Source organism: Haliotis cracherodii, unplaced genomic scaffold, assembly GCF_022045235.1.
Source record: "Haliotis cracherodii isolate W230 unplaced genomic scaffold, xgHalCrac1.p SCAF_2, whole genome shotgun sequence".
Lineage (NCBI taxonomy): Eukaryota > Metazoa > Mollusca > Gastropoda > Lepetellida > Haliotidae > Haliotis > Haliotis cracherodii.
Window position 1 is genome coordinate 40279505 of NW_027266275.1, and position 24528 is coordinate 40304032.

A 24528-nucleotide genomic window follows, 5' to 3' on the forward strand; every position below is an offset into this window, starting at 1 on the left:
TTTGACTCAGATTTATATTCAGTTTACTGTCTCAATAGCTTATCATTACAAATACCCCATCTCCTCAGGGCACACAACGTAATTTTGCTTTAGAATACCGATCAAGTAACTAGCTGACGACCCATCAGCTCCATTCATCCATTTGAAAATCATATATAGACACAAAAACATGAACACATAATACATACACATATTTAAAATGAAACTTGTGTCTTTGTATTCTTGAAATACACATTCACATTATAAAGTAACTTTACAGTTTATCTTTAAGAACATTAATTTCACACTTCATGATATCAAGTACTGCCCAAAGCCTATTCTTGGTCAGGCCTCGACATATACTGATAGGTTGGGCTCAAAACCACTTCTAATAGTATTTCAATTGTATCATGTTGTGTCATCATAATGTGGGAGGAAATCCCGAAGGCCATATAAGTTTCCCTTTTTTCAGGTGCTTACAGACCAGGAATCATAATCAGAGCAAGTCTGGGACTCAAACTCATGATTAGCAGATCCCGACAGCTAAGAGGGACAACTCTGTATAGCAAGCTGTAGGCCAGTGGGTCACTCAAGGTAACAGAGAGGAGAAATACAATCCATCACTGAAACTAAGATTTGAATGTGCACACAATACAGACATATGCAAATAAATGTGCATGCACTGTCTGGAAAAGAAGATTGGTGATATGTTGTGATTGTGATGTGAAATAATGATAAAATAAGAGAGAAAAGAAAAATTAGCAGAGCATAGGTGTTTAAAACGGATCATGCAACGGCCATAGCTTCAACGATTACTTTCTATTTCCACCAACATCACATAACATTAAAGTCACAGATACCATCACAGTTAAACCGAACAATTATTTTTTTTATTTTCATTAAATTCAAAGTGATTTATTATATAATAGTGTTGCAAAACAACATTACAGTGTCGACTTCCTGTTACAGTCACTACAGTCAGGACAGTATGAATGAAGCATTACACAGATCTTACCCGCTTCTCCCACGTATATTGTCGCGGGGGTACTAGGAGGGCCCTGACCTATTCCGTTGAAGGCCAGGATTCGCACTTCATAGTGCATCGACACAATGAGATTCTGGAGAAGTATACTATTTTGTTCAAATGGTACCGACTCCTCCTGATAGTCTGGGAGTTGGAGCTGGCGGTACTGGATATTATAGCCTACAATCTGGCCGTTCCACGTGTTCCGTTCAGGTTGCTGGACAACAAAAAAAGCAGTGTGGGTACACACGTCACATGACAACACGTAGCAAGGACCAGATACATGATAGACAACAGCAGAGACGGAGTGTGGCCGTCCTAGATGGCGCAATCCTGTGTGATTCCACATCTTGGTTTCTTGCATCTTTTTTTGTTAATTTCTTTCTTATTAATGTTTCTTTATCAATTAAAAATGTCATTCCATCCATCTAAAACAAACAAGGGGTGGACAAATGTATTTCTAAAAAATGAATAATTCATTTTAAAACCGTTGGAATGAATATGAGATATGAAGTTGGTTCTGCGTTGGGGTTGCAAATACTCATTGAGAATAACAGTGCCCATTTCCAGTCTTGGTCTCCAACTTGGGTCTAGATGTTGCTGAAAGTGCCATGTGTGAAACTGAGACACTGACTGTGTAATTAGGATAACCAATAACAGCTAGGTTGAGAAAAATTAAACAACTTGACTTTGCAGACAAAATGGGTTTTGAATATCTTGATCAAAACATGGGACGTCTTGCCCCTTCATCTCCCCCATTAAACATTCCCTTCATTGGCATACACATTAGTAAAAATGCATCTACCCCCTCTGTGTTATACTGATGAAATAGATTTCAAAGTTGCACTTTTTACAAAACTTGGATACTGTTGCTCTGGGGGTTTCTTCAAAAGCATATTATCATATCTACCAAAATGAACCCAAAAATATTAAAATTTTGTTTTGATTTTAAACCACATCATCATATCCTCATGACCTCAAGTGTCAAGCTTACAAATATATGTGTATGTTCATGCAAAATGTCACCAAATGCACAACTGTTACTTAAATTAAAAAAAGGCTTCATACATTTCACAAAAGATACCAACAACAAGAATGTTCACAACAAGCTCATGCGTCAACTACGACGGCCATGTTCACACTATACTCATGCAGATCTGGCCATACCAAGTTCAAGGATAATGAACTCGCTCTTCCCCCATGGGCCACTGCCATTTGAATTAAGGGCCTGGACAGCAAGCTCAAAGGTATATCCACGAACCAAGTCCTCGATAATTATAAACTTTCCCTTCACAAAACGGAAACTCCAAATCCTAGCTGACCGAGTTTTGTATCGGAGCCTGTACTCTATTTCCATACTGTTCCAAGTAACTTCCTTTGGCGGCTTGGAAATACAATAGGTTAATTTGAAAACATTATCTATGGCATAATAAGCTAACATCTATAGGATAATGTGTTGCTGTAACAGAAACATAATATTACTTTTTCAAGTTGACGAAACATTGAAGAACTTAAAAACAAGGTTCATACAGATATAGAACACTAATACACAAGGCCTTAACCAGGCTTTTCAAGGCGTTCAACTGTCATATTCAAGGCTTTTGCACTTGGGTTATTAGATTTAGTCTGCCAATATTTTATTGAATCCAGGAAACTATATATTAGTCATGAGAGGCAGGCACTAAATTCTGTGCCATATCCACATGGAATGCTGCAGATATGTAGAGTTTGCTGTGGTGTAATGAAGGAGGGTTGTTCTATTACATCAGAGGCCATATTTTATAAGGTGATGGATTAGAGGGTAAATGGTCAAGGGTGAGCTGAATATACAGAATATCCATGGGAGACACATTCTGTCCCAGAATATCCGTGGGAGACACATTCTGTCCCAGAATATCCATGGCAGACACATTCTGTCCCAGAATATCCATGGGAGACACATTCTGTCCCAGAATATCCATGGCAGACACATTCTGTCCCAGAATATCCATGGCAGACACATTCTGTCCCAGAATATCCATGGGAGACACATTCTGTCCCAGAATATCCATGGCAGACACATTCTGTCCCAGAATATCCATGGCAGACACATTCTGTCCAAGAATATCCATGGGAGACACATTCTGTCCCAAAATATAGAACCATTCTGCCCAAGAATATCCATGGCAGACACATTCAGCTCCAGAATATCCATGGAACATACTGGAGAACCATTCTGCCCAAGAATATCCATGGCAGACACATTCAGCCCCAGAATATCCATGGAACATACAGAAGAACCATTCTGCCCAAGAATATCCATGGCAGACACATTCAGCCCCAGAATATCCATGGCAGACACATTCAGCCCCAGAATATCCATGGCAGACACATTTAGCCCCAGAATATCCATGGAATATACTGGAGAACCATTCTGCCAAAGAATATCCATGGCAGACACATTCTGTCCCAGAATATCCATGGAACATACAGGAGAACCATTCTGCCCCAGAATATCCATGGCAGACACATTCAGCCCCAGAATATCCATGGAACATACTGGAGAACCATTCTGCCCAAGAATATCCATGGAACATACACATTCTGCCCCAAAACTCAAAAACATGAAACAGGTCAGGTACATTAACCTACGCTACTGTTGCCTGTATTGATTCATTATTGTCAATGTTCTATCAAAGGAATTTTCACACGATTATTATCAAACTCTTCTGTAACTACTTCTTTTATTCACATGCAGTTCATCACAGCCATTACCTCCCAAGTTGCATTGATAGATGTTGTTGTTACTGCTGCCACCTTCAAGTTCCTTGGTGCTCCCTCAGGCTCTGCAAGACAGTTATGGAATATTTTTCAAAACTGTTATTCAAATTGTATGATTTTCCTTTTTCTTTTCAGGATATTCAAGAATACACAAACTGGTAATTGTATTTTCTTTCAATAATAATCTTCATCACATTAAGTTCAAAATATTTTGACAGAGGTAAAAACATTTGTAATACAACATTACTTACACATGAACATTTATATACAAAAACAACTTTGTCTTGTCTACAAAGTTCAAGTGGGTCATGAAGACTTTACTGCCTTGTCAGTGAGTGAGAAGGCCTTTCACACCAGGGACACCAGGTGAGGTGAGGTGAAATTGGGTTGAACGTCGCGTCCAAGATTATTGCACTTATATAGCGACGTGCATGTACGAGTGTGTGTTTGAGTGGCTGCTTGTACTAGTCCGGACTGATGCTGATTTATAGTGCTAGCTCACTGAGATACAATGCCGCAGTTTAACATGAATACCCCACTCAGACACAGTATACTGACTCCGAGCCGACCAGTCCTTGTTTTAGCCCCTTAATGCCGAGCGCCAGACAGGGTAACAACAAGTACCATCTTTTAACGTCTTTTGGTATGACGCGGTCGGGGATCGAACCCCGGACCTTCCGCTCTCCGGGCAGACGCTCTACCAATAGACCAAGGACACCAGGAATGGACTTCAGATGGTCATCCATATTAGGTATCAAAGCTAGGTCATCAGCATTGACAGCGAATGTTTAAACCAATATATTCAACCCACACACCTTCAAAATGATGAAAAAAACAACTGACTTACTGGCAGAGAGAGTATGGACTCCAGCAGATGCATTGCTATAGTCACTGGTACCAACATCATTTGTGGCCGCCACTCGGAACTTGTAGCAGGTGTTGGGGCGCAATCTGTGTTGTAAATATAATTATAAATAATAACAGTTCCATAATGAAAAAAACATTTTAAATTACGGTACATGTCCTTCTTACTGCCTACTTTTAACAGTATTTCAGGTATATCATAATTTGCAGTAAGATAATAGAGTGAGGATGAAGAAACTATGGGGCATTGGGGTAATATACTAATGCAGAAGGACCTGAAAACAAAAAATATATCATTAGTCTTGATGTAGTAAATACTTACTTTCTGACAGAGGCAGACTACAGTATATCTACTTTATATACATGTACTTGCCCAATAGATGGATGGGGGGAAGAGGTTTACAGTCGACAATAACAAGAACACACACCACATAGTCGCCAAATGTATTCACAGGTAATGGAGGAAGTGACAGTATACCAAAGAATAAGCTTCGAAGTATTGACAATGAGAAGAAACATAAAATCCATCAAAAGCAAGAAAGCATGGAAAAGAAAGCATGGAATTAAAATGGATTTTATTCATCTACCATCTACTGACCTTGAAACAATATGGGAGGTGGTGTCTGGGTGTACGGCATCAGGAACAGTGGTCCAGTCACCCCCGCAGGACTGATACTGGATGGTATAGTTGCGAAGTGGGCCGTAATTGTCATTGCCAGGACTCCAGCTGATTGTCACCTCACGGGCTGTCACTTGAGAACCACCAATTGTTGGCGTGGAGGGGCTGTCAGGACGACCTAGTAGGAAGAGGGAGCATGTTGGTCAGTCATAATAAGAGACATAATTATGATAAGTAGAAAACTTTACTTTATATGTTCCACTTTCTTCCATTCAAGGCAGTATCAGACCGAGTGAAACTTCATCACCTCCAAGTACTGGTAATCATGAATAATACTGAAAACCCTTCTATTCCATACTTCGATACAATCAGAATGTCAAAACCTGACCACTACTTGCAGGACCAAATTATTCCCTCAGAAAATGAAGTAACATTGTGTCACATAATATATCAAGTTTGAGTTAACAAGGTCTCTCTGTATAAAGAAAAATACTAATAAGAAATAAATTCCACATGCATTTGAACTATAAAGTTCATACTCCTGTCATTCATAGTGTAGACTGTGACATTGGCTGTCTCTCCCCATCCCAGTCTTGTCTTTGCTGTAACACTGAAGACATAGTATGTTTCTCTGATGAGGCCAAACACTGTATTCTCCAGATCCCCTGATGGCAGCTCAATTGAGGACTGGTTACTGGACCCCTGGATGGAGTAGGCTATCTTGTACTGGGTGATGATGCCGTTAGGCTCGGAGGGTGGGCTCCACACAATCTTAGCTGATGAGTAGGTGACATCAGGGAAGTAGATGATGATAGGGGGACCAGGAACTGAAATAGTAGTAAACCGGTAAGCAGGATGGGAGAAAGCATTGTCAACACTGACAAAGTACATGACACACATGGGATTTAAGACTGCACTTTTCTCTCTAATTTTCTGTCATGATTCCATGTCAAGGGAATGAGTGAGCTGTGCTTAACGCCATCATTGTCAGTATATTTCCGTCCTATCACACACTATGTCAGCTTGACTTTGAAGAATGCCATTAGCAAGGCAGATGGTAGGCCTATTCAATTTGGTGTAAGGCTGGCAACTGCTGGATTATAATCAGGGTGAAAATGGGATTTAAACCCATGACCAGTGTAATCTGACACAGCAAAGGGATACAACTCTGCACCTTATGTTGCTGTACCCAATACCACTGGACCACCCCATGTCCCCAAATGTCATGTGAAAACAAGTCAGGGAGAAAGGAGTCTAATCTCTAGCTTCAATATAAAAAGTATCACATTCATCGCTAAAATAACTGCATTTACTCACAATCTTCAAAAGTCTTGTCAGTTTCCACATTGCTGAGGACACCATCGCCCATCCTTGTGTAAGCCAAAACCTGAATTTGATAGGAAACAAACTTGCGTAGGTTGCTGAGGAGAAAGTGTGTGGTTTCGTTATGGTCCACCACCTCAAACTTGGCATCTATCCCTTCTGTTGGGGCAGAGTACTTTATCTGGAACACAATGAATATAATGAACAACAACAACATAACATTCAACATTCTTAATGCATTTCATCAAATATACTCCTCTACCAACCCCTTTAATCATTCCCATTCTGAATTTAAAGATAGTTAGAATAAAGAGAATGTTCTTGAAACCTTAGACACTGGCATATAAAAAAACACAAGCACACAAGCAACAAGTCTTTTCCACCCGGACAGTTATTTCAGTGTTTTAGCCTTTTATACCTTTGATTCCAGGGTATGCAATGTTTAGATTTATGATAATGACTTAAACTGCTATGTTTGACTGCAAATACAACTAATCCTAAAATATTTGTGCTTGTTTTCTTATATAACTTGTTTTCAAGAGGCATTTTAAAGAATAAGCTCAATCTTACTCTTGAAAAATTATTATTTTCACTTCCTGCCTTCTAGCATATTGACCATGCTTAAGAAAGACAAGATTGGTCTGGTTTTCCTAGATGAACTGATGTTCAAGATTCACCTTGTATCCCAGTATCATGCCGTTCTGCTGCAGTAGGGGCACATGGCCCCAGGTGATGTTGATGCTGGTGGAGGACTTGGCAACAGCCTTCACTCTGCTGGGACTAGCACTCGGCACTACAAGCACACAGCCAGAGAATCAGATATATACATGGGACCTGCTCACACCAAAACACTAAATAGAATAGCACTGGAATGCAGTTGTGTTTGTTTGACAGTATCATTGCAGGCAGCAATATTCCTGTTATGTCAAGGCTGCCTGTTAATAATCTGGAGAAACATTCTAACTCAGATATTTGACAGTTGGTCTCCATAGTGCCTTTCAGCACCATACAAATGCAACAGTTTATTAAACTTGAGATAATAAACTTACCTATGCTAGTAACAGCATTTTCTTTTACATTTTTAACAAATTATTTGAATTAAAGCACTAACAAAAGTTTCAGGGAGCGTTACACAACAATCAGCAATATTTTGGCTATTTCATGTTAGCAAGCCAGAGCCTGGTAAACAAGAATTTGCATGAACAATGATTCATCTGGGTATGATGATACACTTTCAGTTGTGTCAGACAGTGTAAGTATCTTCTCCTCATTAAGTCAACTCTTATATTACATTAAGTCAGTTCTTAGTATAGGGACTGGGTAAGTGTGATCAATTCTTCCCTGAAATTCCCATAAAGGAACACCATTTTGAGCAATGGTGTTGTGTCACTGACCTGACTCCCTCGTCCTCTCTATGGCCACAGGACTGTCGCTGCTGACTCCAACATCGTTGTAGGAGGTCATCTTGACCTCGTACTCCACCCACTCCTGCAGGTGGCCCAGGATGAAGCTCTCCATGTTCATGCCATTCTCCAGGGGCAGCACAGTAAAGTCAGCTGTTGGGTCAATCTCTTTCATCCTATAGTACAACTTGTAGCCCTGGGGCTCTCCGTTCCAGTCCTTGCTCGGAAGAGGCTGCACAATACAGAGGTGGAGACTTTCATCCATGAGTAGATATTTGGATGATAACTTGCTTTATTTTTCTTTAATCATGGGTGAATCACAAAACATGTAAGAAAGTCTGTTGCAGTTTTTTCTACAAAGCCAGTTGTCTACGAGTGAGTGCATATGGTTAAACTTCACCTGTATTAATATTCCAGCCATATCACAATTGGGGACACCAAGAAAGGGCCTCACACGTTAAACAAGCGTCCACATGACTTGAAGAGAAAAAAGCTAATTTAACCACAAGCCTACCACACCACTCATCTTTCAAAATTAGACAACAGTGAAGTTAAATGCATCTTTTAACAAATGAGAAACTTACAATCCAGCTGATTCTGAAGGCTGTAGAATTCAAGGCCCTGACTGTCACATTGCCAGGGGGGCCACCAGGAGCATCTTGCAATGTCTCAAAGATCCTTGTGGGTAAGCTAGCATTGCTCCTGCCCACAATATTCTCTGCAATCAACCGCAGTTTATACTGCGTGTAAGGCCGCAAATTCTGTACCAGAATCTCCCGAGCATCAGGATCATTCCGTGTGTAAATCTCCCTCCATGTGCTGCTGGTTCCTTCAAGAGCTTCCACAATCCACAGGGTTATGGAAGTCTTACCAGTGGAGCCAGGCAGGTACTGCAGCAGCACTGACCGGGCCTGCATGTTGGTAATGCCAAGGTTGTAGGGGGCCGTTGGCAGCTCTGGAAAAAGTAGGATCATGTAATCACATAAGGCCAAAAACTACAGAGCATTTAGATTCTGATTAAGACTGACATTTGAACAGCTCACTTTTTCAGAATCAAATAAAGAAATTTGGCCTAAATCAGAACATTTCACACCTCTGGATTGTGCAGCATGATCAGTCTATTCATTAAGCCTCACCATCCATTACATTATAATCAACACTTATGACAACCATAAGCAGGGCTTGGTTTAGCTATATAATTACATGCACCAGTGCAACCTACTATTGAAATATGCAACCTAGCTAATATTTATGTCAGCATGCACCAAGTACATGTCAAAACTGTAACAGAAAGTAATAACTGTATAAAAACCATGACACAGTCATCAGAGATCTGAGATTTTATCTATTCAGACTAGTTCATGCATCTAGGTTTCAACATTGAAAATATTTGCTTGTCTGGTGCAACTGGGTTTTCATGTCAACATGCACCTGGTGCAAGTTAAATGAAGTTCCTTAATTTGAGCTCTGATGGGGCATTGAGGATCAATTTCAGCCTTTGATACCTAAGGCACAAAGCTGAACAAGCATGCAGATTAACACATGGGAAAGGCATTACCTGGTGGTACACCTGAAGCAATGTCCGCTGAGGAAAATGGCCCCATCCCCTTCCTTGTCAAGGCAGCAACAGAGATGTGGTACATCGTGGTCGGCATGAGTCGCTGGATGGTGTAAGATGACAGGCTGGGTATGAGGTCTATTTCTATTCGTGTGGCCGTCTGGTTCTTCTTCTCATACCACAACTTATACCCTGTAGAGACAAGTCATTACTGTCAACATCGCAAGTGAGTTGATTTCAAATTATCAACATCTCAGTTGAGAGAGTCCATATTATCAACATCTCAAGTGAGAAAGTCCATATTGTCAACATCTCAAGTGAGAGAGTCCATATTGTCAACATCTCAAGTGACAGCATTCACATTGTCAACATCTCAAGTGAGAGTTCATATAGTCAACCCTGATTCCCGATTCTAGTAACACTGTGTTAAATCTAGTAAGCTCTGCTAACATTTCTACATATAATAACATGGAAATCTACTTAAAAGTCGGCTAGCAGACACAACAGTTTTTGGCACAGACTACTACATTGGCAAAGCAAACATCAATCATTTTAGAGCCATTCATGTTGTCTTGTCTGACCAATGTTCACGTAGGATACCAACTGATGCTACATCTCACCTTGAAGGATTCCATTCACCTTCAGAGGCACAGTCCATGACACACGTAATGTGGTGTCTTGAATGTTATCAAATCTCAGGTCACCAACTTCTCCAGGAACTGAAATGGAAACACAGCCGGTTAGTTTTACTGATGGCTGCTAGTACATGTCAATTGAGTGCAGCATAACAAACATTTATACTAGGATAATAAACAGTTGCAGCAATGACTTGAAACCATATAGTACTGTTACACAAACTGGATCTATATATATGCAATTCTGAGAGTTTGCAATCTCATTAAAATCAGATCTAAGTTCTAGCTGCCGCTAAAGAAAGATCTGAGGACATCCCATTACGGGTCACGTCAGACTGACCTTTTGCGAACTTTGACCGACCACTGAAACGAATAACAAGAAGTTAATACCAGCCAATGAGAAAGCAGCTTTCTCGAGCTTTACGGCACTCGTTTCAACCTGGCGACTTCCATTTCAGACTACGCTTGAAAAATTTGTTGACACAGTTCTCAATTAAAATTTTTAAAAACAGAACAAAAGAACAATCCGGAATGTCTAATATATGGCTACGATTGTATGGCAGTGCTTCCCTTGTACTGTCCATGCCTCCTCCTTTCAAATGTTTATCCTATGGAAGCGAGAGACAGATGATAATTTTGACAGAATCAGTCGTACGGGCCGTAACTGTCGTTCGGAATACCCTATTTTAACTTATCGAGGTTACATGTTTAGAAAACACATTCACTTTCATGATCTGGTAAGCGACGCTTTGATTGGTCGGATGAAAGGTCGTTCTGATGTGACCTGTAATGGGATGTCCTCAGATCTTTGTTTAGCGATAGCGAGAACTAAGATCTGATTTTATTGAGAATGGAGAGTTTGAGGCAGATATGATCATAGATATTGTGCCATGATGTTTTTGATTTGATTGACCTAAAGATCTACAGAGTCAAGCAGATGCATAGTTGATTATGTAAGTCTCAATCCAACTGACACACTTTCAGCCAGGTCTACCATACAAATGATGGTGCCAGAGAGTTTCTGTGATGACATGTACAGAGGCTTTGGCACTCACAACAGCTGCCAGCTGGGACATGTTCCACAGTTTCAGTGATTTAGACAACTGGGCCACCATGGCCACAGATGCCCCCCTCCCATGTGAACTTCACAGGTAGCACTCACCATCCTCCTGTGTCCTTGCAGTTTGTGGAGGGCTGGCAGGACCAGGGCCAGCTGTTGTCCTGCACACGATAGTTGCAACATACTCCGTGAACTTCCTGAGATCAAAGATCAACTTCTCCTGAGTGTCGTACAGGTTGTTCGGGTCAGACGGAACAAACACTGCCTGCTCTGTCTGTGTGATGGTTTTCCGTCTCAGCTCAATGGTATACCCTAGATTGACACCATTTATCTGAGAAGGGTCTGGCGGTAGCCAGGTAACCAACAGTGTGGTAGAGTTGGGAGATGTCAGAGTTACATTTGTTGGTGGAGCCGTAGGCCGACCTTCTACTGTCCATACTAGGAAGGCATTGCTGTAGTTGCCTGTGCCCTTGATGTTAAAGGCAGCTATCTTCACCTCGTACTGACTGTAGTATACCAAGTTATCTAAAAGGTACTGCGTGCTGCTTTGGCCGGTCACATTACGGAACTGAAGTGCTGTGTCGGGGTAGTTGGCGATCTTGTAGCTGATGGTGTAACCAAGAAGGGCACCATTCCATGTACTTTCATCTGGAGGCTGCCACTGGATTAATATAGCTCTATCTGGACGAGGGGAGCAGTAGAAATTCTTAGGTGGAGAACTTGGTGCTGAGAAAGATAAACACGTGTGAGCATAATGAAGTTAGCAGTAGTCCAGCTATACAAACCTGTGGTTCATAGCAACACCAACAATCAATGTTATGAGGGTAAATGACATGCAGTAAGCCAGGTATGGTCACCGCCTGATCCCCTTTTTGACACTGCAGACTGAGAACTATTTTGCACTATAATTCCCACTGGTGTGAATAAATTACACTTATTGACATGGCAAAAATCCATGTAGTTAACAACAATTATGACATCACATAACATAATGGTACTAGCAACAACTATCACAGCATCAAATCTTAAGGACCATTGAGCTTCATTTCACAATACAACTAATGAACTGTTATACAGCTATTTAGTAATGGGGAATCCCAGTGAGATCATTCACACAACATGATGGTAATCTTACGTTGAGGCGGCATCTGTAGAGCTTGATCTGGTTTGGGCTGACTAGAGTTGCCCTCCCCAACACTGTTGACAGCACTGATCCTGAACTTGTAGTATCTGGCAGCCTGCAGACCGGATACGTCTTGACTCGTTTTGTCAGGAGAGATGTTGACTGGGTACACCACCCATCTCGCATTCTCATTGTTTCCATCTGTTACAACATCAATCGTTGCAGTCAAAACAAGGAACAACAATTAATGAGTTGAATAATAATAGGGAATCAGAGTATTCCCCTTATTAATATACTTATCCTGACACAACAGTATGCAATATTCCTTCTTGCTTTGATCATATAACAGTGTAGACAATAATCACTGGACACCCTCCGACCACCTCGTTGATGCCGAAAACAACAAGTGATGTCAATATTATACTGTAATGCACAAGGTGAGGTGAAATTGGGTCACGTCCAAGATTATTGCACTTATATAGCAACATGTAAGTGTGTGTGTGTGTGTGGAGGGGGGGGGGGGGGGGGGGGGGGGGGTAGCTTGTACTAGTCCGGACTGATGCCGATTTATAGTGCTAGCCCACTGAGATACCATGCCGCAGTTTAACATGAATACCCCACTCAAACACAGTATACTGACTCCGAGCTGACCAGTCCTTGTATTAACCCTTTAATAAAGAATGGCTAGGGAAGCCCGGGCGATGAAAGAAAAAGTTATGAGTAGTACAGGAGCATGCTGGGAGCGAGGTGGTTGGAGGGTGTGTTCCGGTGATTATTGTTTTCACAGTGTTCTACACCGTTATGTGATGGAAGCAAGAAGGAATATTTCATACTGTTGAAGAGGGATGAGTTAACAAATATATTACTTCAATTCTGGAAAGACAAGCTTTTCAGTAGCTAAACTCAACCTTCTAGTGTAGCCCAGTATGATGATCTCAACGAAGGCAACCTTGCAATGGGTTTAACTTACTTTGGACTTCATCTCTGTAGCTGATGATATACCGCTGTATGGGGCTGTTACCGTCATAAGCTGGTCGCCATTGGATGGTGACCGTGTTTGATTTGGTTGTATGCAACACAACAGAGAGAACTACAGGGCGGCGGGGAAGTTCTGGAAAGGGAAATTTATGGCAACTTTAACAAATGTTAGTGACAACTCAAGAGTTACAAACATTAAATCCACATGTTTCCTGAAAAGTTAGAATCATGAAAAGGATGTCATACAAAAAGAAACTCTAAAACCATAATCTTAAATCATCAAGCACTTAAAACTGAAAGTAAACAGAAGTAATTGTTCACATCCCTCTTTCAGAATAACATCTATTTTTCATGTTTCACACCATTTTTCACATTTTATATCACATCCAGCTTTCACAATTTACATCCATCTTTCCCATTTACATTCACATTTTACATCAATCTTTCACATTTTACATCCACCTTTTACATCCATCTTTTACATCCATCTTTCCCATTTACATTCACATTTTACATCAATCTTTCACATTTTACATCCACCTTTTACATCCATCTTTTACATCCATCTTTCACATATGCATTCACATTTTAAAATCCATCTTTAACATTTACATTCACATTTTACCTTCATCTTCCACATACATCAGCTGCAAAACCTGAAATTCAACTCACCAATGACCATAAGTGTTGCTACCCTGCTGTCATTGCCCCCTGGTGAGATGACCTGACACTTGTAGCGACCTATGTCCTGACCAGCAACTCCGCTGATGATAAGGCTTCCCTGCTGCGTGATGAGATGCCGACCACTGTTGCTGATTGGCTGCTCCACATAGTCCGGCTTCTTGTAGAAGTACCACTTCCATACGACCTGGACATTTTCATCTCGGGTGACGCCACACTCCAAGGTTGCGCTGGTACTCAGGATGGCAGTGATATTCTGTGGCGGACGCACTATCTGTGTCTTGACTGCAAACACAAGGTGTTCATTTGATACAGAGGTGTATCAATACGCTTTCCAACTGGTCAGTATTTGAAACTTTTCTTTGGAAAAATTTCAACTTTTGTGAATAAACATTTCCCAATTGACATATTCTCCATATGTTAGTTTCATGTTTTGTCAATAATATTGGGCAGCCCTAATTGCATGCAGAACAAAAAAAACATATCTGAAGGGATCACTGATGAATTTGCGTACAAATATTCCAGGATTTTCAACAGATAGATGTTTTTTTAATTTTTCAAAGACAATCTTTTTTCAATATTACTTTAAATGGGTACTAAACTCGGCCATGTTACATTCAAGCACATTCAAAAACATTTTATGATTTGTAGCATCTTGCAAGGATGATTGCCCTAATTAAATGGAGACTATGAGTCAAATAACTGCTATTTACATTGTCAAGAGTTGACATATAACTGAGTTTAGCAGATGCAGTCTAGTCGCCCTTCAAGGGTCATCACATATCACAACAAACACATACTGATGACTTGTAAGGTGGCCTCTTCGGAGGCATTGCCACGGATATTGGTGGCAATACATCTGTAGACAGCCGAGTCTGACTTCAGGGTAGTGGCCATCAGTAGCAAGCCATTGTCCAGGATCTGGAAGCGACCACCACTCGAAATTGTCTCTTCACCGCTCGGTGTCACTGACAACACAAAAGAAAAATGATACATTGTTAATGGCTAATATCTTCAACCATGAGCATGACATACAATCACATTTAGCATGTTTTGTTAGTTTAATGCTGCATTCAACCGTATTCCAGCCAAATGACGGTGACCTGTAAATAATCAAGTTTGGACCAGACAATCTATGAGCAACAATACACATTGTGGAGGTACAACAACGCACTATGAACTAAGTCACCGAGTCTGACCACCCAATCCCTTAAATATAAGCCGCTTCTTATGACCATCATAGGTAGAAGTGGACCTGTCCTAAACAGAATCTCCACACGGCATCTAACATGTGCCTGTATCGAAAGAAAGAGGATATGTCCCAGAGCTGCACAAGCAACTTTTTGAATAAAACAAATCCATTTACCCCCACCATCAGTATTACTATCAAATATAGCATCATTGTGTGTGAAACAAAAGGCTGCCAGAGTATGATTACACACAATCAGGGCCCCATTCATTAAAGCAATCATTGTGCTTAGATCTCTTTGTGGAATGAGGCCAATTCACAACTGACAGTGACTATGTGGTCCGTTGCACAACATGCATAGAGAACTGCAGACCTAGGGAAACAGCCTAATGTTGAAGCAGACCCTCCAACCGGCAACAGAGATCAAATGATGTATCAATCTATATATATATATATATGTATTACAAAAAAGGGAGACAACTGTGGTCATTCTAATTCAAAAGCCACAGCACATATGCAAACAACATGCATCAACAGCTTCAGTTGGACAATAATTTTGACACATTAATACACAACAGGGAGCAATAATACATGGCCATAACATATAATCATGTACAGTCAACTGTTATAAATTACAGAGAAAGTACTATATATGCAGACTACCTTTCTTCCAGGTGATGACAGGCTGGGGGGCTCCAGTCACTGCACATGGAAACCGGGCCTCGTTAGTCTCTACCACAGTCAGATCCTGCGGAGAGGTCACAAACCTGGGCGGAGAACCTAGAAACAAACACAGAGAGACTTGTAATCTGTATACACTAAAAATCTTTCTTAAATGCACATTTCAAGCTTGCCGCAGTCGGTGGATCCCTAAACCTAAATATTTAATACTTGTCACCCCTTGTCACACAAACAACTTAGTCTGATTTTGATCAGATTTTTTAGAGTACCATTGTCTATTGGAAAATTAACATGGTTTGTTTTGTTTAGTGCTGCACTCAGCAATATTTCAGCTATATGACGGCAATAACTTTCTACCTGAACAACCTGCAGAACTACGCATTATAGAACTGTATTCAGTGCTTGTTATTATAAAGGAATCTTTGAAAACCATTGTCACAAAAATATCCTCTTCCTAACTTTTTTCAAAATAATTCATAAAGTTCTTTTTTTACCAACAACGCTATTTTATGGGGGGGAAATACCCCAAACAGTTTGAATCTTCCTTAGATAGAGTCCATGCAAAATGATGGTGGGTTACCATCATGACTGTGACATTTAAATGTTGTAGTTTTTTCCTAAATCCTTCAGACAGCCAGACTGAAACTGATTCTAGTACTAAACAGCTGAATGTACTTGAAAGAACACATCATTACCCAGTTAGCTGTGTAATGCATGTTGCTGTCACGATAAGAACAGCTAAACACTATCTATATCAAACAAGCCTATATCAAACATTACTCTCTAATCAAAGCAATACAAAAGGAAGAATTGAATTTCATTAATGATTTACAGATGAATTTGTTTTGAAAACATCTCCATGTTTTATCTCAAATATGTATGGAGAAGCATTTTGATGAAACTCAAGTACACTATAACTTGAGATAGTACATCAAATAGTACTAACGTCTCTCAGATAGAAAAACTGAGGAGAGAAAAAACTGATTGGCATGTTTCTCCGGTCAGTCATTAAAGGATAAATATTTTATACTTGACATAAGAGAAACAATGACTCAGATGATTTTAGCATTTAAGTGGATTATCTCCGTCAAATGATTTTTATGATGACAAATTTCTTTCGACAATGAAGAAAATGAAATTTTAGCATAATAACTCATTTGATAAGACTTTTTATGACCAGTTATTAATTATTCAGTGTACTTTGACTTCTCATAAACCATGACATGTTTCCGGTATTGGTCACAGGCATCTGGACATATAGCTGCTGATACAGTACCTACGGATAAGTAGTAGTGCCATTAGTGCTGATTCCTGGCAAAATAATTGAAGTACAGTAGGCATGTAACTCACACATGCGATATTGTAAGGTATGCAGTTGCTTGCTAAGGATATTTTATTAAGATTTGGTTGTCTTTTAACTTCTTTAATTCATGAAATTTAAAGATGAAACACATCGGGTTATGCTTAACACTTCAAATTAACATCAAAGACATACATGTAATCCTAATCTGATTTCATTACTAACCCAGTACACACAAATATTATTGCAAGACATATTTTCCATTATTATTTAACTGATACCACAATTGATAACAAAGTCTGAAAGATGTTCGTTGGTCTGTATTAACTGGGTATAACTATTGTCAATACCAAACTGTCCAAATACCAAAGGAATGGGGTTAGTGTGCATTTTATTGCTAGACATACTTGTTTAAAACTGGGAAAATTCATACTTTACTATAGAGGCACATAGAAAATCATTCTCTGTGTTAACAGTTTCCCAAAACAAAGAAATTAATCAACAATATTGAAGGGTTTTTTTAAATTCCACCACTCACAAAATATAACGAAGGTTGATATGAAGACATCATACTTTATAGCTGTTATTGTGTTAGGTGTGTTATTGTATTCGTATATAAATAAAAACACTCCCATCTATACATATTTTCCCCACTTCCTAACTTGCAGAAACACTGAATACATCATACTTTATAGCTGTTGGTGTGTTATTGTATTCGTATATAAATAAAAACACTCCCATCTATACATATTTCCCCCACTTCCTAACTTGCAGAAACACTGAAGACATCATACTTTATAGCTGTTGGTGTGTTATTGTATTCGTATATAAATAAAAACACTCCAATCTATACATATTTTCCCCACTTCCTAACTTGCAGAAACACTGAATACATCATACTTTATAGCTGTTGGTGTGTTATTGTATTCGTATATAAATAAAAACACTCCCATCTACATATTTCCCCCACTTCCTAACTTGCAGAAACACTGAAGACATCATACTTTATAGCTGTTGGTGTGTTATTGTATTCGTATATAAATAAAAACACTCCCATCTACATATTTCCCCCACTTCCTAACCTGCAGGGACACTGAATACATAATACAGTGATGTTAGACAATGATGATGTCATAGCTAAAAGAACATTGCCACACTACTCTCATTTGGCTTTGGAGAAAAACATGGGAATAAATTCCCTATATGTTTTGTATCGAACACTGTATCTTTGAGGATTTGATCTTTAGTCTACGATTCTCAGCTATACTGCTTCATATCACCAATAGATTTAATATTAAGTAAAGTCACATAATCAAAGCTAAACCATACCAGCAGACATTGTTAATATTTAGCTTTACATTATTGTACTAAATGCAGTGGTCAAATGCCTCAAACTGTGCCTGCAACAGACATGTTGTCTGGAATCCTAGGTAAATTCCTGTAATGTTCCCATACCTTTTGCCACTTGACAAAGAAGATGTCATACAAAAGTACTGGAACATATTCAGGCTATACATTCACAATGTGAAAGGTAGATTCCAGCAATGCACAACACTTACTGTTAACTTTGAGCCATGTTGATGCAGACACCTCCCCAGCCCCATTACTGGCTATACATTGAAACACACCACTGTCTGGCAAGTCAATGCTTTCAATTATCAGGGTGCCATTGCCCAGGTCCCTGTATCTGTGGACAAATTAGTTTACAGATGTTGACGAGAACATACAGAACAACCACAAGAATTGAACAACATTATGTAAAGGCCTTGTATGCTAAAGACATACCATTCAGAAATTAAAAAACCTTAGACTTATTCTTGAACGAGTGATATTATATTTAAAGCCAGAAAAAAATGAATAATGTTTTTCTGTATATTTAAGTTGTATTTAATATTATTGGGAAGTTAATCCCCCATTGCCTCCTGCTTCTTAGTATGTTGACTGAAATCATTTGTAAAACAATTCTGAAACTGGTTCCGCCATAGAATGATTGAAAGCATGTAATCTGAGTACCTTGCATTGCCGAGCAGTTTGACCTTTCTGCCATTGTAGTACCATGTAAAACTGGGAGCAGGCTGCCCCACCGCCTCACAGACCAGCTCCACCGTCTCACTGAAGTCCTTTTCCAGTGTTGTAGGCAAGGGCGGGGTGATGAGGGGGCGCTCTGCAACAAACATTCAGGTGTACAACAGCATCAACCAATTTCTTCAACACATCAGTGAGGAAAAATATTCATGCCGTAGTGAGAGACTGATAGAGGACCTGAAGATACATTAGTAAATGTTGTTTATCGGCAGGATAAAGCCAGGGGATAAAAACGATATCCATTAGGGTCATATGCGGATAAAAATGCAAATATCAAAGGTCAAGTAGGGACTACTTTCAGTGTTTACAAACAAACATGGCGTCTCCCTATGTCCTTCGGCGATCGAGTCAGAATTAACCATCAGGAATCTGGAGAAACTACTGGGATAATTACTGTCATTATCAAAAGAATAGTCAAATATACTGAAAAATCAGTGTCTAACTGTAACATAGCCAAGGCAATTTACAAGTTTTGGCAACTTTGGAGATATAAAAAGCGAAACAATTTAGCAAAGTCTATCGGGATCAGTGTCCATATCTGTACTTGTCGACCTATGTGGTTTGGAACCTTTTCCCCAAATTAAAGCAGTGGGATATTGCTGAAACATGTCCGAATCATTACCTTGTTTTGTTTTATCACTGTGTGCACATCTGACTGCACTTCCTAAGGTTATGACAGAAGAGGCAGACTCTAAACAAACCTGACGTATAATAGATTAGGGAAGTTACTCTAGCGGACAGAAAGGTAAGTTGAAACAATTTGCATTGGCAATTGTTGTTTTGCCTACACGTGGTTACGCCACTGTATAAGAAACAGATTCAGTTGGAACAATATTGACTGTCCGATTGACTAGTCAGTTACCTTCTGACGTAATATATTTTAATGCACACATTCCAGGAGAATTTGCAATGTTTAGGTAATGTTTGTGAGAGATGGGAAGAGATTTTGAGCACAGCATTGAAGAATGACATTATATGATAAAGATGTTACTACACTAGTGTGTTACCATCCCCAAACACACTCATGTGATAACCTCTATTTACACTGCAGTTCGCAATAGTGAACCTGTTTCAGTGAGACCTGTAAATAATCTTGCCTTGACTAGAGAAGTAAATAAATGATAACATGAGCAATGATTCATGTCCATCGGGGTATGATGACATACTGTAATGCATTTTAACAACCAAATCACCATTACAGATGCTCAAGCTTTGGGCACTGGGACCTATTGTGCACCAGTTTTACCACAGGGTAATGAGCAGACACATCTGAATGATGGAAGGTTAAATCCCCTCCATACCACAGGCAGCCTACCTCTGATGGTGATGTTGGCCCTTTTGGTAACGCTGGGGTACTGAGGGCCACCAGGTATGGACAGTTTGCCCTCACACTCATACACTCCATTGTCAGCCCTCACTGGAGACTTTATCGTCAGAACTCGCTTGAATGGACTGAGCAAGTATCTGCCCCCACGTTCTATCTCCGTCCTGGAGTCATCTGTCACCTTAAACCAGCTGATACTCAGATAGTTGATAGGTCTGAAACAGAAGACAGTAGATAAGTAACCCTGAGGTGAGTGAGTGAGTGAGTGAGTGAGTGAGTGAGTGAGTGAGTGAGTGAGTGAGTGAGTGAGTGAGGTTTAAAAGCTTTTGTTCAAAATATGTCAGTCACATAATGGCATGTCACCTGAATTTGGGGGTAAAGTTTGCAACCATATTTGTTTTTACAGTAAGTACAGTCAGCATATTAGAAGACACACCCCCAAAGCATCATTATATGTGATTCCAGACTGACTACATAATGGTCTAAGAGACCAACACACCTTGCATTGATGACACACTCCACTTTGACATCGGAGTCCCCTTCATTAGCTATAACAGACACTGGTGGAGATATCATCTCTGGGAGAAGGTGAGCTGATCGGTTGCCATGTTCTAAAAGAGAAGGTTACTCTCATTAATTGTATGCCAAAATTGCATGATAACACAGGAATGGATCAACATCCTATGCATTTTTAACACAACAGTTTAACAATACTGATTATTTCTGAGCATTAATATTTATTGTGAAAAGACATTGCAATGTTTTGTTATTAAAATTATATTTCAAGGTCATTTATATGAATATATACAAATCCTTCTTTCTAAATCACTGCTAATAACCTCTTATCAATAATGCCCCAAATATAAACATCAACTACATAAATCTTAAAAATTAGCAACTATTTTCATGCAAAAATCTAGAAACATTTCTTTATTCTTGTGACAGTCACTATATGAAGAACACTACAAACATCTTTGCAATGGGCAACAATAAATTAATAATAACATTTCATCCCAATTTTGCAAAACATGTGAAGTTGGTGGCATCTTATTTTTTTTTAAATAAAACTGTGTACTTTACTGGCAACTGATGTGATTCCCACGAAGCATGAATGTTTGGTAACACTATATATGTGGTGATTTTCATTAAGGAAAGGAAGAACTCATAGTCTCTGTTTGGTCAAGTATGATTACTTTATCATGGCTTTACATGACAAAATCAAAACCATCCACAAGACATGACTGTGCCCAAAATTACATACTGCAATGAATACTGCCTTTTACATCACACATCTTATGACATTACTTATAAGTTATTATCAAAGATTACTAAAACATGTTGAACATGCTTCTGATCTAGTAAAAAATCTTCACTTTGACCAAAATAGGATACACAAGTCCTGCCGTAACTTTTTGAAGACTTCTACAAAGTATCAATTGTCTACCTTAAAGGTACTTCATTCATATAGGACATATAGCTGTTATCCGAACTTTGAGATCTTTTACAAGTGCTTAACTTTTACAATGTACGTAGGTCACAATGACCTGACAGTTTTTTGATAGGTTGCCATTATTTGTTATCAATAAAACATGCCCCAAACTCACAAAACGAGCTGGTTCAACTTCAACTGAACATGACGCCAAAGGACAAATTCGATCTTAATACACACTTCAGAATGGATCACAAGTTCATTATATCTGGTAAACTGTCTTCATTGTTTGTTTTGACGGCACTTCTTCAACACTCACCAACTATATTGATCACAAAAACATGGCTCTGGCTTTGACTGCCAGCACCGCTGAAGCCATTGACAGCCCGTGCTTGGAACTGTCTTCCTGAATCAGATATGGAGTTGGACAACAAGACTAGGTTCTTCTGGAGAGTCACATGATGGTAGATGGACTCAGCAGACAGGGTGGAGTTGTTCTGCTTCCAGTCGATGTCTGGGTCAGGCACACTGTCAAGTGGGGGCAGGTTGAGGATGACGGCCCGACCTTCATGGACTTCTGTTGTCTCAGTGTTTCCCGGTTGGAACATTTCCATGTCTGAAAGAAATATCACAACACTGTAGGGCATATCAAGGTGGTCACTATACTCGATTTGACACTTTAAACAAACTTTATCATAGTCTGTTATCTTTAAAACCATATATCAATATTTCAAAAGTAAATGATGTACATTTATTTTCATGACCCTCCCAAAATCAAGGCATTTTTGTAAAGTATGACCCTCTGAAATACTGATGACGTCCAAACCAAATAAGCAAATGCCAGGTGGACCAGTAGCTCTTCAATAATCCAAAGTCACAGTAACGATCATAGGACATCATGGATTTGGATGACTGGCCAAGGCTGGCAACAACATCTAGATAATTTGTAAATGTTTTCTATATATACATAGTTAAAGCAGTGATGGTAGCTGTTTATATTTAACCATACAGACTGGGTAAAAGATTACCAGACCTCCTAAATTACTACTGGCCATGCAATAATAGTCAAGAAACTGTTTTAAATATTGTCCAAGTACCAATAATACATTACCTATCCCTTTACCACACAAGTCCACATACCAGGTACAGGCACAAGAGCGAGTCAATGAGTTTGGTTTTACAGAGTTTATCATGGCAGGGACACAGAGAATGGCTTCATCATGTTCATAAATTGTACCCGTTTAAAGAATCAAAGCCAGGTCAAGCCACTAGCCACTAGCCCACCTTAACCACTAGCCCCCCCCCCCCCCCCCCCCCCCCCCCCTCACAATCATAAGAAACCAATACATACAAGCCACAACAACATGGGCTGGTTGACTGAGGAAGGCACCCAGCTTGTTTCCAGCCAGACATCGGTACTCCCCAGCATCGCTGCGCTGTAGGTTGGGTATCTCATACACGTTCTGTGAGGTGTTTCGGAGCAGGAAGGTGCCATCCTTCAGCCAGCTGTACACTGGCGTCGGGTAGCTCGAGGCCTGGCAGGTCAGCCGTTTGATCACATTCTCCGGTTTTGGGTCACCGGAGGCTGGCTGTTCCGTAATCTGCTGGGGAGGGTACTCTTCTGCAAAACAAAACACTGACATTGCAGGGATACACAAGACACAACATTGGTACACATGACATACAGTAACACTGTTCACAAGTCTCTGTAGTTTGTTATCTTTGTTTTCCTGTAGCCTGGAGCATTTACTATGTTTACAATGGTTGCCTATCTGTGCCAGCCTATCCAATTGGCAAATAAATTTACACTGGATGTGTAATTCAATTAAAAGTAACAATCTTAAGACTTGACAATCTGTAAAATTTAAAATTTAGCAGCAGAAAGTAGTAGTAGTAGTAGTGAAAGAAAACGACGTTGGGAGTATTTATATACATATGCAACTGATGTCTTATGAAAGAGGCTACAACCATGACGCATGGTAAAGGTTATGTCCATAATCCTGATGTTGTGACATATATATACCATCTGTCCTATCAACAGATCTAGAACTGAGAATAGACATCAGTAACATAAAAACAACTGTGCCAGCTTCACGGCTCCCTTCCTTAATTCCAAAATGAATTATCACCAAATGATAAAAACAAACACATTCAACCTTCATCTTGTAAATTCCTCTCGGTGCTAGAAATGCGTGTGGTATCTTTTTCCTGCTTGTCACTCAAAATAGATGATAACAATTGTGTCTGGCATCTGGCATCACAAATTAACAAACTTTTGAAACTTTTCATTTCCCTGTTATCATGATACTACTATCCTCATTAGTATCATAATCCTAACTACCGTATTCGACGTAATAAGCGCCCCGTTCTAATAAGCGCCCAAGGCGATATTTTCCAATATATTGGCTAGTGAACAATCCCAATCAGCACCCTTCCGACTGATCAATGTACACAATTCGTGTACATTTATTCGTGTATAATACGCACTCGTGTGTTACATGCACCCTTAATTA

General features: G+C 39.7%; 1 protein-coding gene across 2 annotated transcripts in view; it reads right to left on the minus strand.

Moving 5' to 3' along the window:
- LOC139468084 (protein sidekick-1-like) overlaps nucleotides 1-24528 on the minus strand; it is a 58219-nt gene that overhangs the window by 14550 nt on the left and 19141 nt on the right. For both annotated transcript variants that reach the window (XM_071249801.1, XM_071249802.1), the window contains exons 2-24: nucleotides 23367-23636; nucleotides 22335-22631; nucleotides 21086-21197; nucleotides 20578-20801; nucleotides 19191-19341; nucleotides 18737-18864; nucleotides 15860-15976; nucleotides 14808-14975; nucleotides 13999-14292; nucleotides 13319-13459; nucleotides 12361-12549; nucleotides 11328-11951; nucleotides 10151-10249; nucleotides 9531-9722; nucleotides 8557-8927; nucleotides 7964-8204; nucleotides 7247-7362; nucleotides 6564-6750; nucleotides 5786-6073; nucleotides 5226-5424; nucleotides 4611-4714; nucleotides 3758-3828; nucleotides 995-1220 (exon numbers count right to left, since the gene is read on the minus strand). In XM_071249801.1, coding sequence (XP_071105902.1) covers nucleotides 995-1220; nucleotides 3758-3828; nucleotides 4611-4714; nucleotides 5226-5424; nucleotides 5786-6073; nucleotides 6564-6750; nucleotides 7247-7362; nucleotides 7964-8204; nucleotides 8557-8927; nucleotides 9531-9722; nucleotides 10151-10249; nucleotides 11328-11951; nucleotides 12361-12549; nucleotides 13319-13459; nucleotides 13999-14292; nucleotides 14808-14975; nucleotides 15860-15976; nucleotides 18737-18864; nucleotides 19191-19341; nucleotides 20578-20801; nucleotides 21086-21197; nucleotides 22335-22631; nucleotides 23367-23636 — 4809 coding nt within the window. The remainder of the gene's footprint in view (nucleotides 1-994; nucleotides 1221-3757; nucleotides 3829-4610; nucleotides 4715-5225; nucleotides 5425-5785; nucleotides 6074-6563; nucleotides 6751-7246; nucleotides 7363-7963; nucleotides 8205-8556; nucleotides 8928-9530; nucleotides 9723-10150; nucleotides 10250-11327; nucleotides 11952-12360; nucleotides 12550-13318; nucleotides 13460-13998; nucleotides 14293-14807; nucleotides 14976-15859; nucleotides 15977-18736; nucleotides 18865-19190; nucleotides 19342-20577; nucleotides 20802-21085; nucleotides 21198-22334; nucleotides 22632-23366; nucleotides 23637-24528) is intronic.